This window comes from Scomber scombrus, chromosome 12, assembly GCF_963691925.1.
Source record: "Scomber scombrus chromosome 12, fScoSco1.1, whole genome shotgun sequence".
Classification (NCBI taxonomy): domain Eukaryota; kingdom Metazoa; phylum Chordata; class Actinopteri; order Scombriformes; family Scombridae; genus Scomber; species Scomber scombrus.
Window position 1 is genome coordinate 6,361,832 of NC_084981.1, and position 14,565 is coordinate 6,376,396.

The window sequence follows — 14,565 nt, forward strand, 5'->3', positions numbered from 1 at the left end:
AGGCATGTGAAAGCAAGCAAAACACAAATCAGTTAATTTGTGCTTGCAGCCAAATCGACAGACTGCACAAGCAAGCAGCATGATTAACTCAAATCACAAATAATCAAATTAAATTAAAATTTCACAACAATATAAAATGTCAATAAACTTGAAAAAACTTCAATCACATCAGAGCACAGACTTACAGTGCACAGCGACTCTCAACACATTCCATTATAAAATCAATGAAGCATGCTCAGAGAACAAGCTACAATCCTTGCTGTTCTGATATGGTTATGCCGTCTAATTGTATTTTTAGCATAGATAAGATGATTATAAATATGGAGACCAAATGTGAGGAGCCCCGATCTTGCCATGCTGTAAAAGTGTGTGGGGAATTATAGTAATAAAATGATTCCTGGTTACTGGCTGTATTTCCCTGCCCTGTTGAAAGTGAAGAGGCAATCAATCTGCCCTGTTTAGAACATTTTGGGCCTTTAAGGCAAGGCAAGGCAAAGCAAGGCAGCATTTGACAGTAAGAATTGGAAGCATAAAAAAATACAATAAAAAAGATAAATAAATCAATCCCAATTATAGTAAAAATTGCCTTATCGTGGGGCATGATGGAATGGGGTCAGATGTTAAAAGGTTTTGGTCAAAATTCTATTAGACAATGATTATTTAGAAAAAGAGGAGAAAAAAAGGTCTATTAATCAATAAATCTAACATCTGCAAAATATCATATAGCTCTATAGTTTCGAGTTCAAGAGACAGTTTCATTCCCAACCTGTGAAACCTATAAGAGGGAAAATTGATACATATATAGGTTGACTGGAGCGGATTTTAAGCTTTTGGGTAAATATACCATCCAGCAGAGAATCTTACATATAGTCTATGATCTGTTACTGTAAACTGTGTTTGTGGGGAGCTAAATCTGACTTTAATGTTGTAGCCCAACTATACTATACTTGAGTTCCAATTATGTTAGGTGAAGGACACACTCCTCTGTAAAGGTCTGTCTACTTGTTTCTCTTTTTGGGACACTGGAACTTCAAATGTTTCCCATTTCATACAACCACATAACACATATGGCAGTGATCATAATGGATGGAAAATATAGGTTAGTCTATTGTAGAGCTTGGCTCTGATGAGAACGGCAAGCACTAAAAGCAGAGGAAAACAACTTGGGACTTTTATGATCTGTGTAAAACAACCAATCCCCAAACTTTGCCAAGGAAAGGTGGCTGTCAAACAAAGCATTACCATAAATCAGAGCTTTGTCTGGTCACCCATGGTTAGCAGACAGACTGCTCAGGCCTTGAATATAGAAGTAGAAGTTTCACGGATACCTCACAGGGCTACATCTATCAGCCTCGACTGTCAGAACGGCTATGTGGCAGAGTCATGTGGCTCAACACTGGGATTCCACATAAGGAAGGGTGCAGTTAACCTAAATGCTGCCTCCAATCCCACCTGACATGTATTGAGTGGCATGGTTGATAAAGTGGGCAATGGTGCGTTAAGTCTAGCTAAGCGAAGGAAACACATCTGCTAAAGGTACAATCACGCCAGAGGCACAGTTAACCTGCAAAGAACAGGGGAAATACTGAGGACAGTACATGGGCTGTTAGCGAGCTACAGCTGACATTAGCATAACACGCATTGAAAATGATTCATCTTCTTATCAGATATATTGTAATTACTCTCTATCCCTGCTATTGCACTCACTGCCAGACATGCAGCATCCCTCTGATTATGCAGCCCACGGTTACATAAACAAAAGATGAGCCTACATTTCTTTGTCACCTTGCTTCCTTCACTTAGATAGTGGGGCAAAATGCTGGTCATCATACTGGGTAGATTGGGGATGACAGCTATTGTTTTTCAACCAGTTATTTCTTAGAAGAACCTCGAAAGAGTTATAAAGAAATTGATTTTTTTAGCCACACCAGCAGCTTGAAATACTTTTAGACATAGATCTCTATTAAACCACAACATCATGTTCTCATACTGCAGATTTGGTATGGTTTAAATAGCCAAGAAATAAACTGGTAAAACAATATGTTAATTTGTGTGCTTTACTGGTAGGAAGACTTTGTTACCCTTTGGTGCAGAGCCAGGCTAGCTGTTCTTGTCTATGTTTCTTTATTTTCAGCTTGTAGTTGATATTACTATGTCTAAATAATAAAAGAAAACACAAAAAAAGAATGGAAAGTGTGGGTATTACTTGTCTATTTGTGCAAAAAGACTAAAAGGATTTGGGTGCTTCTGTGTACCTCTGCCTAAGCCACCTCTGGGCAGCTTCCTTTTCTTTCCACTCCTCTTTGCAGGGTTAAAGAGATTTGACATGTTTAAATTGGCAACTCCTGATGGATTTACAGGTTAAATAATGAATAGGGATCATTAAAGAGAAATGAGGCATACCTAAAGGTTGACTAAAACAACAATCAATACGTCCTGAGGGAGAGATCGCTACCACCATCTCTTTCAAAGTGGGCGGGGTGTACAGTTGCTAACAGAGATAGAGATTATTCTTTTTCCTCTACTAACTAATTAATAATCATGACCCCTTCTTAAGGTGGGGTCCCAGTTTGCCCTGCTTTCATTTGAACATAGAAATGAGCCAGATACATTTGTCTCCTGTTGCAAATCCCAATGATTTTCAGTTGTATCATGACTTTGCTTTGCCTTCTGAATCCCTGATGCCATCTTAAGTAAAAACTCAAGTGGGCTTTTGTGAGGTTAGTCCTGCAGAGTTGAGAGTGATACAGCAGTGCTGTACACTTAAGGACCCTTTATTTGAGATCTTTCATCATTTTTCCCTGCACAGTGATGAAAGATCAAGTGATATGGGTGTGAGTAACACACAATATTTAGAGGTTTTAGACTCGTTTAGTGATGTGATCCACCTGTACGTCACTTTTGTTAGTTTTGCTTTAGAGCATGTATGTTCCATTTCAATCCTAGAGCCAAGATGGTAGCGATGTACACTGTTTTATGTGTCCTGCAGTATATTGGTTTATCCATATATCACAGGGGAATTTCAGAGTGACCGGGGCACTCGGCTAAAAGTAGCGGGCGCGTAAACAGATTTTTCAAATCAAGAATGGTCACTGACCCTGTGTCTGGTGTTAGCAGATCAGCAGCAGCAGCAGCAGATCAGCAGCAGCAGCAGCAGCTAGTGTCTAATCAGGAAGCATTCAGATATATTGTTAAACATAGGTCACCTGCAATTTGGAAGTGCTCAGAACACAATACAAAATGACTGTAGTTACCAGTTGAAAGGGTGCAAATAATTTTATCTTTGCACGCAATGCAGCCCTTATTTTAAGCTGTTTGAAATGAGATGAGAACATTTATTTACCATTAGGGTTCTTCTTATTATCATATCTGTGTGAAATAAAATGTTTGTTCCTTTCATTTTGTTTGGTGTATATACTCATTCACACATCACATCAACTGTATTCATTTTTCATGTGCTGAAGTAGCAGCCAGAGGCCAAGCAATCAGCCTGTTCTGAGAAGTCATGTTTTAAAAGGGCACTGCAGCAATCAATTAAAAGATTCATTCTACTGAACTGTAAAGAGTGTAATCCAGTCAATCTCTCAAGACATTTTGGTCAAAAGAACAATATAGGATGTATAGATCTGTTACTTCCTATAAGACCTTCAGAGGAACCATGAATAAACATGAGCATATAAGAAGAAATATACATTCCTTTGACTGCATTAAACAATATATATCAGATTTTCCTCTGAAGCTTAGGGTTGATTCATCGATTTAATAATAGGTTAATCACTATGCTGTAGGTGCCATGGTTTCAGCTTTCTGTATTTCACATGAACGAGTCTTGTTGGACCTTCACTCTAGCTGCTTTTTCTTTAAAAAAAAAATCTTTCTTCATTTTCACTTTTAGCTTAACTTATCTGATCCAGTTAGTTTGACAGGCACTTTATAGTGATTCTCATGAAATCCACAATTTTTCTTTGTTAGAATGTATGGCAAGCAAATATTAATGTGACCAGGCCATCACACACAATCTGTGTGAACCTTTACCTAATAAATCTTGCCTGTTTTTGCTAAGAAATTGCCTTCACAACATAACACCATCTGAGTTACTATCAAGTAGATTTACCACACCTTTTCTCTTACACATTCAGGTACTAATCATCACCTCTTTTTCTTTATAAATATTATGCTAATAATTACTTTAGCTGTATCCATCTCCTGATGACACTATCCATCCACTGCTATCATCACAGACTGATGATCGACTGTAACATAGTAATACCTCTATCTGTGGACGAACTCCTTGGTCTGTGGCTTCTCCCTTCCTGCTCTGCCTCCAGCCTGTCTGCTTCACAGTGATGCCTTCACTCTGACTGACCTACATACATACATACATACATACATACATACATGCATACATGCATACATACATACATACATACATACATACATACATACATACATACATACATACATACATACATACATACATACATACATACATACATACATACATACATACATACATACATACATACATACATACATACAGTGCATACAAATGTCAAACAACATGCTGGAGAAGAACATCCTCTGGCTGTGGTTCTCACTCTCTTTGGTCAAAACAAACAATAATAATGCAGAGACAAAGTCTGTAAACATGTGTGTGAAGCACAACACACTATTACAAATAATAGTGTGTTGTAGTACTAGAAGTTGGCATTAATTGATTTCTCTAAAAATCAACTCTGATGATGAAAAATACCTTAGAATTGTAAATTTACACAATAATAAACAAATATCTTTAAAACATTTAACACAGTCTATACAGTTCAGAAATGACTGTGAATTAAAGACTTCATAAACGGATGTTATCTTACAGCTGTTATAAACTTAAATGTTAGCGGAGTGCGTTCATGTATGAGTATATTGAACTTTGAGAGCACAGCAGCAAGCGACAGAGACATCTGTTGGCTGCCCAGAGGGTTGAACTTCCCTGGGTGAAAAACAAACAAACAAGCTGCTGAGACAGTTAACAGCAGTTATTTATCAGAATAAGGGGAAATAGGATAGGATAGGTTTTGCTCTGAATGTCATCTGCTGTCCAGACGTCAGCAATGCAGACGTAAGCTGAAACAATAATTTCTTATATGTTATTTGGTAATCAGTGATTTGTTCTACAGGGTATAGTACTCTGTATTTATGAGTAACATAGCAGGACTGCAATTACTGTGTCTGCATAGGAGAAGCTATGTAATCTCATGATCAATGTATGATGAGCATTCGGGCATGACGTAAAGAAATCAACTGTATGATTCTGAATGTTGCTAAGTAGGGTCAGTCAATCATGTCCTCTGACATTTAGTAAGATGACACTGGAAGCCTTCATTACGTCACTGTACGGCAAACAGGAGGTTCATATAGAAGCTCATATAAAATTGAGAAATGGAGACAGAAGACAAGAACTGAATGTCCTTTTCAGTCAAATACAAAATAGGGATCCAGGAGAGAAAAATGTATTCTTTTACCTTTCTGCAGGTTCGATCCCACCCAGTAAAACCTCTGTTCACCTCAAAAACATGACTCGAAGGTTCACCTTGACACCCACATACACAAACAGTGAGAGAGACAAATATTAAAAGCAGTAATTCATTTTTAAAATGCCCTGACAGTATTTTGATCAAAGTCAGATGCTCAATTCCCGCCATGATTTCTACACAGGTGGCTTTGTGTGTCAAAAGGATTACGAGGAATTAGATTTGAAGCCAAGGATTTTTTTAGAGCAGGACATTTAGTTTAAGGATGGATGTGTTAAAATTGACTTTTATACTGTAGTATTTGCTGAAGAATATGTCACTAATGTCATAGTGAATTTGCACCCCTGGGTCTTCCTTGAGAATGAATGCCTGTGTTGTAATTTTAGGTGTCACTGAATTAGGTCTCAGTCCAGTGAATTAGATTTAGAAGGATGCCAAACGTAAACCACAAAATGATCCTGCTGTAAATGTTAAAATAAACAGAGAAGCATTTAAAACCTCAGGTCACGTAATTCCAACAGTAAGAACAATTATTTTCTCAAGGGTTGTGTCGTGTTGGGGAATTTTTAAATTAACATTTAGTGCAAAACAACAACAAATATAAGGATTAAGCTTGCACTGCAATACATGATAAAGGCATTCCCTAAATTAAAATTAGTAACCATAATTATATTTAATTTAAGCCTCATTTCAAGGAAAGGATAAATCCTGCTTTACCCCAACTGAATGGTTTTCATGAGTGCACATGTTCACAATGTGGGGATCAAAATATGAAAGCCAAGTCAAATGTCCTGAATGCAGAATTAGATAAATACCAAATATAATCTACTAAATCCTCTGTCTGAATCCAGACTAAATCGGTCCTAATTGCTTTTGAAGGTACAATTGAAAAAGGCTTGAGTAAACAGACATTAGAAGACATAAGAAAAAATGCAATAAGAAAATTTCAGTTACACTCCAGCTGAGACTTTTTATTGTAGAATTATATCCATTCCTGTGTTACATCAGGGCTGCCAGGCCTCTCAAAGTGACCCAAAATAATTTTCTCACATCTAGTTTGACAAAGTCTGACGCAATCGCACATTAATGATGCATTGAGAATCATAGTGACTGATGTGGACAGACACTCTGCACACTCAATATATTGAGTGTTATCTGCTAGGCAGAGATCCTGAAGGTACAACACGTCAGCACAATGCTCAGCTGTAATGTTTCTATTTTAATAATACAAGAGTGTAGGGTGAGTCTCTGAAAGCTATGTGCTCCTGGAGCATTGAGAGCTGCAGCCTTTATTTATTGAGCCAGTCGTGTTGGATTTTGTATCTCACTCCAGCTGTGTATGGTGAAACAATATTAAAAACATCAAGTGCAAAACTCACTTATTTCTTGTAAAATTACACAGCAGAGATTGTAAGAATCATGTTTTATTAAATGTTTTAGCCTTCATACTAGCTTTAGTTTTTTGCATACAAGATTGTTTGCAATTCCAGCTGACATACATGTCTGTAATTGTCTTAACTGTGCGAGAAAAGTGAGAGATTCACTGAGAGATGTGCAGCATATTATGTGACAATTAAATTAGCGAGTCCATAAAGTATACAGTTGAAAGCTGATGGTGTAAGAGTTGTTTTGTGTTGAAAATCATCATCTTCAATGAGGAGCATTTGATCTGCAGAGAACAAGAGAAAGTAGTAATTATATATGAGAGTTATATTAACGTTTTCTTTTCTCTTTGCAGAGAATCCCAAGCCTCATACACAAGAGAGAAAGAGCTGTGTGGGTGTGAGGGATGAGATGAGGGTGCTCACACATAAATGCATGGACATAAATATATTTACAGTAAACGGAAATGCAAATGTAAGGCTAAATGATGCAAAAAGCAGGATATACAGTACTGTACCATTAGGATGTGGTATCTCTGAACTGTGAAAGTTCCCTTTTCTCAAGACATGCAGTGTCTGGCCAGAGGTCTGTCTTTCCCTCAGGAGATCTGCAACGCATGGTGACACATGCAGGTTGTATTACTAGTAGCAGCTAATAATGCCCATTCAGTCTTAGAAGCAACTAAATACAATGCATGTTTTAATGTTAGACAGTAATACTGATGTCAAATATTTGCTGTTTATTTGCGTATGTTTAAACCCTACTGTCCAGAAAAGTGGCCACATTGCGTGTGTTCTGTTCAAAGCTGCTGTGCCACTGGTTGAGGACAACACAGCTCACACCATCCAAACTCAACAGCAGAGCAGTCTCCAGAGGTTTCTCCAGGGCAAACTGTCCAGCACTGCAGGAGCAAAACAGTGAGATTATGTGTGACAGAGAGAAGGGAAGCCCTCTTTCTATTAAATACCTCTAACTGAAGAGCCAAAATACTACCTAAGATAAATACATCAATTGTCCCTGAGTGAACCTTGTAAAACACATTAGAGGAGGAGAGGGGGAAGAAAGAATGTGTCTGTAGTGAGAAAAAGATGATGGGAAATTTATTTGAAAAACTAAATTGCTTAAATGAATAAAGCTATTTTGTTACCTCTTGTGCATGTCAAGGTTTGACTGGCGGAGAACACTCTCATTGTTCTGGACCAGGTCAAAGAGCAGAGCCATGTGACACTCTGAAGAGAGCAAACATCATTATCAGGCAACAGAAGAAAACTATTACCAACAGAATTAAAGGTATATGGTACAAAGTATATGGTACATAAGACGCCTCAAAAACACGATAAACAATGCAATTTTGTATACTGGGTGCCTCAGTTTCGTTAAATGTCCGGATGTTTCTTACAATAAAGGAACACATTCTACTTACATTCATGACTCCTTTGTAACATTTCTACATGGAGAATAAACCATAGCCTTGAGGATGTCAATCACGCTCCACTACAAACAAGGAGAGCTGTTCTATGCTGTTCTTATGTGTCCAACCAAAATCAATCAGTTAGGTAACAGAAGACACAGGCTAATTAAGTCTGCAAAGAGAACCAGGATGTAAAAGAAGTAAGTGCAGTATATTATTGAAAATATTTAAGATGATGATTCTATTTTTTTGGGAAGTAGTTGTGCAAAAAAAAACAACTTGACATTTAAACAGAATAGAGAACTTGATTCTATTTTGCTCTTGTAACAGTATAAAGCTAAAGGCCTGTGTCACTTCCATCCTTCTTCTATTATACAATGTATTTGTCATGGAAAGCAGAGCAGTTGGACCCAGAAAAGGGTTGCAGGGCTGCAGAAAAAAGTCTTTATTTATGGGATGTGCGTACAAAAAACAAAAGTGCAGAGCTGAACTGAACAAACTTGATAGACATGAACAAAATTGAAAGAGTCAAACAAATATTAAACAGAAAACCAAGACTTAAATACTAACATAACTAATGAGGGAATGGGGAATAGGTGACCAGACACAAGTGGAGGGTGGGAGTGATTGGCAGGGCAGGTGTGAAGGCTGAGGAAAAACACTAAGGGCAAAGCAGGGCTAACAAACCAAGAGAACAAACAAAAAAAGTCCAAAACCCATGAGGCCATGAAAGTATTTCTGTTGTTTTTCTTTCAAGATCATTTTATGGATGCTATAGCTGGTGTGTAGAAGCCAATAACGTAATAACTATCGGTTGTTATTTCGTTATTGGCTTCTACACTAGCCAATAAGAGACTTTATTAGCCAAAAGTTATTACGTTATTGATTCAGGACTTTTAGAATTGACATTTTTAAATGTCCGTTAGAATGACAAGGTGCTCAAATTTCACCACATATTATAGCATTAGATACCTATTTGTATTGGCTGCCTATCAAATACAGGGCTGAATTCAAGGTTCTTTTATTTGTTTTTAAAGCCATATATGAGTTTGCACAGTACATTTCAGATCTTCTCTGCCGCTACTCCAGCCCTAGGCATCTTAGACCCTCAGATCAATTACTTTTAATTGTTCCACGATCGATGGATCGGTTGTGTGTTTCCTTTCGATCATGTGTTCCTCCTCCTTTGACACTTTTCAGACAAAAGTCAAGACTTACATATATTCAATGACCTTGAGGAGCTTTTGATGGTTTTAGCATTTTATAATCTTTTATTTATATATACTTTTTTTTTTTTTTTTTTTAAATACAATTGGTAGTGTTTTCTATCTTACATATATATAAGACAGAAAAGACAGCATATATTTTTACATTGCCTGGTATTTTATCATTACCTTTCAATGTTCTTCTATTTGTGTGTTTTACTACTGATGCCATTTCATTCTCTACTGTTGTGCCTTTCACTATAATTTGTACAGCATTTTACTGAACTCTGGACTTGAATTTAACTAAGAGTGTGGACAGAAAACTCCACTATTATGCTCTCTATTTGCAAAAATACATTATAGAACAGATGTAAGTGTGAGGTTTTTGATGAAACAGGCCCACCATGAAAGTGGTAAAATTACACAAGTGTTTGGGTCTTCTATATAGTTAATGCCTGAATGGTAAAAAATCATTAGCTGATATTGATATGCAGTCTTTTTACAGTGGAAACCAGATTTGAAAGAACTGAGCCTTCACAGAAGAAAACAGACATACCAAAGAGACTTTTAGTAAGGCTCTCCAGCATAGACACACTGTTACTTCTATATAGTCCATCTACAATATATATTAACACATAAACCCACAACCTCACACTGCACAAGCTCTTAGACTAGATCTATGGGTGTGAAAAACTCTGTCTGACACCAGGTGTGTGTCAGCAAGGTCATTCACTATCTTCTCCATGGCAGCAAGGACGGGCAATGTCTTGCAGCTATTCTGGCTGACTTCCTATACAGTCATGTCTTCATCTGCCACCTCCCCCCCTCCCCACCCACCCAGCCTTTGCTAAGCAACTGCTCGGGGGGCCAGAGCAGCAGTTCTGCTCTGACATGAGTCTCAGACATGCAGTCGTCACAGCAGCAGAACAGTCATTGAGTTTTGTCCACAAAAGAGCCACGTTAAGAAGTGATATTCTTCCTTAAACAACATCACGATGCAATGATGAACTAACACAATGCCCAGATAAGATATGAGTGCAGATGGTGCGGCATGTCCTGTATGACACCTTTTTTTCCCCTGCCATCGCCTAATCATATCCTGATGCCGAATTAAGTAGGAATTGTCCGGTGTGTTGTGAAGCAACAGCTGGAACTCAGACCATGGTGTCAGTCACACTATAGTTAGAAGCACTAATGCCAGGCTAGCGGGTAGCACATATGTCTGGCCTGGGGCGATGTTTAGGGCCAACCTGACACTCTATCAATCATGCTAGAAAGAGTCCACCCACCCTCAGACTACCTTTGTTTGCTGGTGAAGGAGAGTAAAGAGAGCATGTAGGGTATAGGGCTATAATTGTTCAGTGAAATGTATTTGAGGGTGTGAAGAGCTGAACGATGATTTGGGGCAGGTTATCTTTATTTGAAGGTCTCTCTAATTTTTGCTTGGAGATTGGAGTCCTCTTGTCTCCTGATTATAGTTAATATAAAATGGTGTAAATTGTATCAAAGAGGCTTCTTTACTGAAAATATAGATTTAAGCCATAAATCAGCGGAGAAAACACTGACATCAGGTCTTAAAATACTTCAATTCAACTGCCATTATTTAACTGATGTCACCGGATGTGTGATCTTGTATGATTAAAGACCATACTCCAAATATAACTCATCAAAAATGAATGAAAGCAAATCTTAAGAAAAAGGGAATCTAAAGATTTAAAGAAGGCACATCCAGAATAAATGAGAAGCCTTAAAAAGAAAGAGAGATAGAAACACTGGAATTTATACTAAATGCCCATAACTAGAGGGAAGTGAATGTAAACAATCCAAACTAATGGAATACATTGGAGGAATCCTACAACAAGCAGGAGCCCAGATTCTTAAAGTCATATACATTATTGCACTATCAATCAATTACAGTTTTACAGAGTATGATCCACTAATATAATTCCAAATGATTTATCCTCATTAGACATTTTCAGTTAAATTATCTTTATAGTCACACAGTGAAGTTGTGAATCTGATGGTAAAACCTCATTTAGGAGATCAAGCCTACTGCTCCATTTACTGCTTACATAATACGCAGACAGCTCTGCTCTAAAATTCAATCATTCGTTCATTATTTTTCATACTTTTAATTTACCATTTAATATGCTTTAGAGAACTTAGGATGCTGTGTGATTTTATAAAATGTGGTGACAGAGACTACTTCTCAGTCAATTTTTCTTTTTTCTTTGTGGAACTATAGTAACCTTTATGCTGATTTCTTCTTGCTACAAAAGGGTCCACATAACCTCATAACCTATAGGTATGAGATTTACAAGTAAAGCCTCAATTTTCAGTATGTTGATTTGGTAATGGTATGTTAAATTCAGAAACCTTTAAAAAAAAAAAAAATTACAATTACATTTGACATTGTATTTCGGTCATCCAAAACAGGTAGAAGTTAAGGTAATATGCAATGTTTTAATTCCCTCTTTCACTTTTACAAAAAGACATGCATTAACTCATATAAGATGCTCTCAGGTCCCATTAAATAAATATCATGTAGGGAAAATGTAGTGTGTGTGTGTGTGTGTGTGTGTGTGTGTGTGTGTGTGTGTGTGTGTGTGTGTGTGTGTGTGTGTGTGTGTGTGTGTGTGTGTGTGTGTGTGTGTGTGTGTGTGTGCTGTACCAGACAGATTGAGGGCTGCTAGTTTGGCAGGAGGAATGATCGCCATGAAGCGCTCTGTCCCCAGGTAAATGAAGCCACCACATCTGCACAACAGCTGCTCTATCTCAGACAGACTTGACATATATGGAGTGGAGTAGAAGTGATTAGGTGCATTGCAATATAACAAATACAGTAGGCGCTCAGTGCAAAAGTCAAATAAATATGGTGCATTGCATTGATTTGCTCTGCTTAAAGGCTCTAACCTGGGTGTTTGCTTGCTGCCCATGATGCCCTCCAACTGATGGGTAAAATGCTGGCTGTTGGTTTCCAAAATGTCCTTCATCTTCTCGCACAGACTGGTCCCCTCTGTGCCACATACAGACATCAACATGCAAATATCAGACTTTCCACTTGCATGAGGTGTGACACTAAATGGCAGTTGGGTTTGGATTCACATACAGTGACATAAACGGACACGAAAAGTGAGCTGCACTCTTCATTCCAGCACATACTACTTATACAAACACAAAAAAAGCAGCTAGAGCTACACTGTAATTAACTATAAGCACCAAGCATATGAATCTGCTGCAATGCAGTGCATTCCCCCTTTCTTTAAAGACAAGGTATCATGCTTATCTCTACCTCTAAATATTTACTTTTGGTCTCCACTACAGTAGCTTTGCAAGATTCACAGTTCAAAAAATTCCTTATTTATCTGAACCCGCTCTATTCTGGTTGGCCAGATTTCCAGAGACTTCTGAGTTCATATGAGAGTCCTGTTAAGTTACTGCAGATGCAAACCCAGCATTTCCTGCTTTAATGGTTCACATTACAAATTTTTTATAATGATTAATAATTTGAAATAATGAGAGATTTTTATCGTGAAGAATTTACAGTAAATGAAACGTGTTTGTCACTGAATTAGTGGAGGTTCATTAGTGGTACTGAACACCAGTCGACACAACAAGATATGGAGACATTTGGAGCTCTTTGTTAAATGACACGTTGGTCACTTTTAACATGACCGTCTTACATTGTAACGTTGCATATATGACTGAAAAAAAAGGAAAAGCATAATGGTTCCCCTTTAAGAATAGATAATGCCAGAAAAACTTGTTGAATCGACTGGATTGACTGCATCTACTACATTTACTTACCAAAGTTACCTTCATTGTAAGGGTCGACAATATCTTTTGGAGGCATGTTAAGAATCATCATCAAGAATGAACACAAATGATATGGCCAGTTTAAGATACAGAATTAGACGATAGATTAGAATAGTATTTGGAATACTATTTAAACAAAATATAATTTCAAAAGTACATTCTTAAAAAAGATACATTTGATGTTACGTGTGTCCACTGGGAAGGTGTTAGGGGGCAAGACACGATTGGCAGGTATCTGGGTAAATGTGAAATATGTTCAAGTTATTTCAATCAAACAAAGCACAGTTACAAACATATTGCGTACACAGTATATCCACATGTATTAAAATAATGTCTTTAGTACATGCACATCCGCAAATACCAGTTGAAACACAAGACATGAGAGTGGATTTTAAGACAGTAAAAATGGCAAAGCGGTAAATGGGAGCAAAAAGGATGGGGGTTGGTGGAAAAAGTAGAAGTGGTGCATGACAGAGGATAAATGCTCTGAAGCTAGAAATAGGATCTTTATGAAAGCACATTATGTAATTGATTGAAAAACCACACTTAAAAGAGAGGCAGGAGGGAGTTAAATAATTGCCAGCGCTGACAGCAGGTTAAAGTAATATTGCTGTCTGTATCTGGCGGGCCCAGATTAATTTACTGAACTCACCACTTTGATGGCTTGGCTTTGATCTCCTTTCCCCTTAGTTCCTTTGCCACCTTTGGTCTCCTTTTTGTTGTCACTTTCAACTGGCACAAACAGGAAGCAGAATTAATATATATACTTGTCTGGTAGATTACACAGCATTTGTACCGCGAAAAAAAACCCTAACTTTCTCAGTGTCTGCAAAGTCAATGACATTTATTGGTGACTGAAGAACTGTTCTGTAAGTTTTCTTTTGGCTGCACCATCTATTACCCTCTGCAAATGAAAGCACTGAATACTGATTAAGCATTGATTATCAACTTAATTACCTCATTAATTTTGATTCAAATCTCCCCTTCTTTTCAAATAAAAAAAACAAATAATTAATGGGCTTAGGAGGAAGGAGTGACAATGTCTGTCAGCGCATCTGTTTGTGCATCACTCCAATACTTTGGTCCAAAGACCAACCTTTTAAAACTACACTTCCACAACCCATGGTAATACTTAGCACATATGTTTAATTTATACTTTCTGCTTGAAAGTGAAGAGGGAGGGAAGGCGTATTTGGAATGCACCTGTTTGATTGATGCAGTAATG

General features: G+C 37.5%; 1 protein-coding gene across 1 annotated transcript in view; it reads right to left on the bottom strand.

Annotated features, from left to right (window-relative positions):
• Positions 1–7,087: 7,087 nt before the first annotated feature.
• Positions 7,088–14,565, bottom strand: part of LOC133992271 (cilia- and flagella-associated protein 46) — a 57,769-nt gene continuing 50,291 nt past the window's right edge. The window contains exons 50-58 of the mRNA XM_062430990.1: positions 13,993–14,072; positions 13,515–13,575; positions 13,332–13,364; positions 12,438–12,540; positions 12,196–12,308; positions 8,056–8,137; positions 7,673–7,809; positions 7,426–7,515; positions 7,088–7,194 (exon numbers count right to left, since the gene is read on the bottom strand). Of these exons, the coding sequence (XP_062286974.1) occupies positions 7,088–7,194; positions 7,426–7,515; positions 7,673–7,809; positions 8,056–8,137; positions 12,196–12,308; positions 12,438–12,540; positions 13,332–13,364; positions 13,515–13,575; positions 13,993–14,072 (806 nt within the window). The remainder of the gene's footprint in view (positions 7,195–7,425; positions 7,516–7,672; positions 7,810–8,055; positions 8,138–12,195; positions 12,309–12,437; positions 12,541–13,331; positions 13,365–13,514; positions 13,576–13,992; positions 14,073–14,565) is intronic.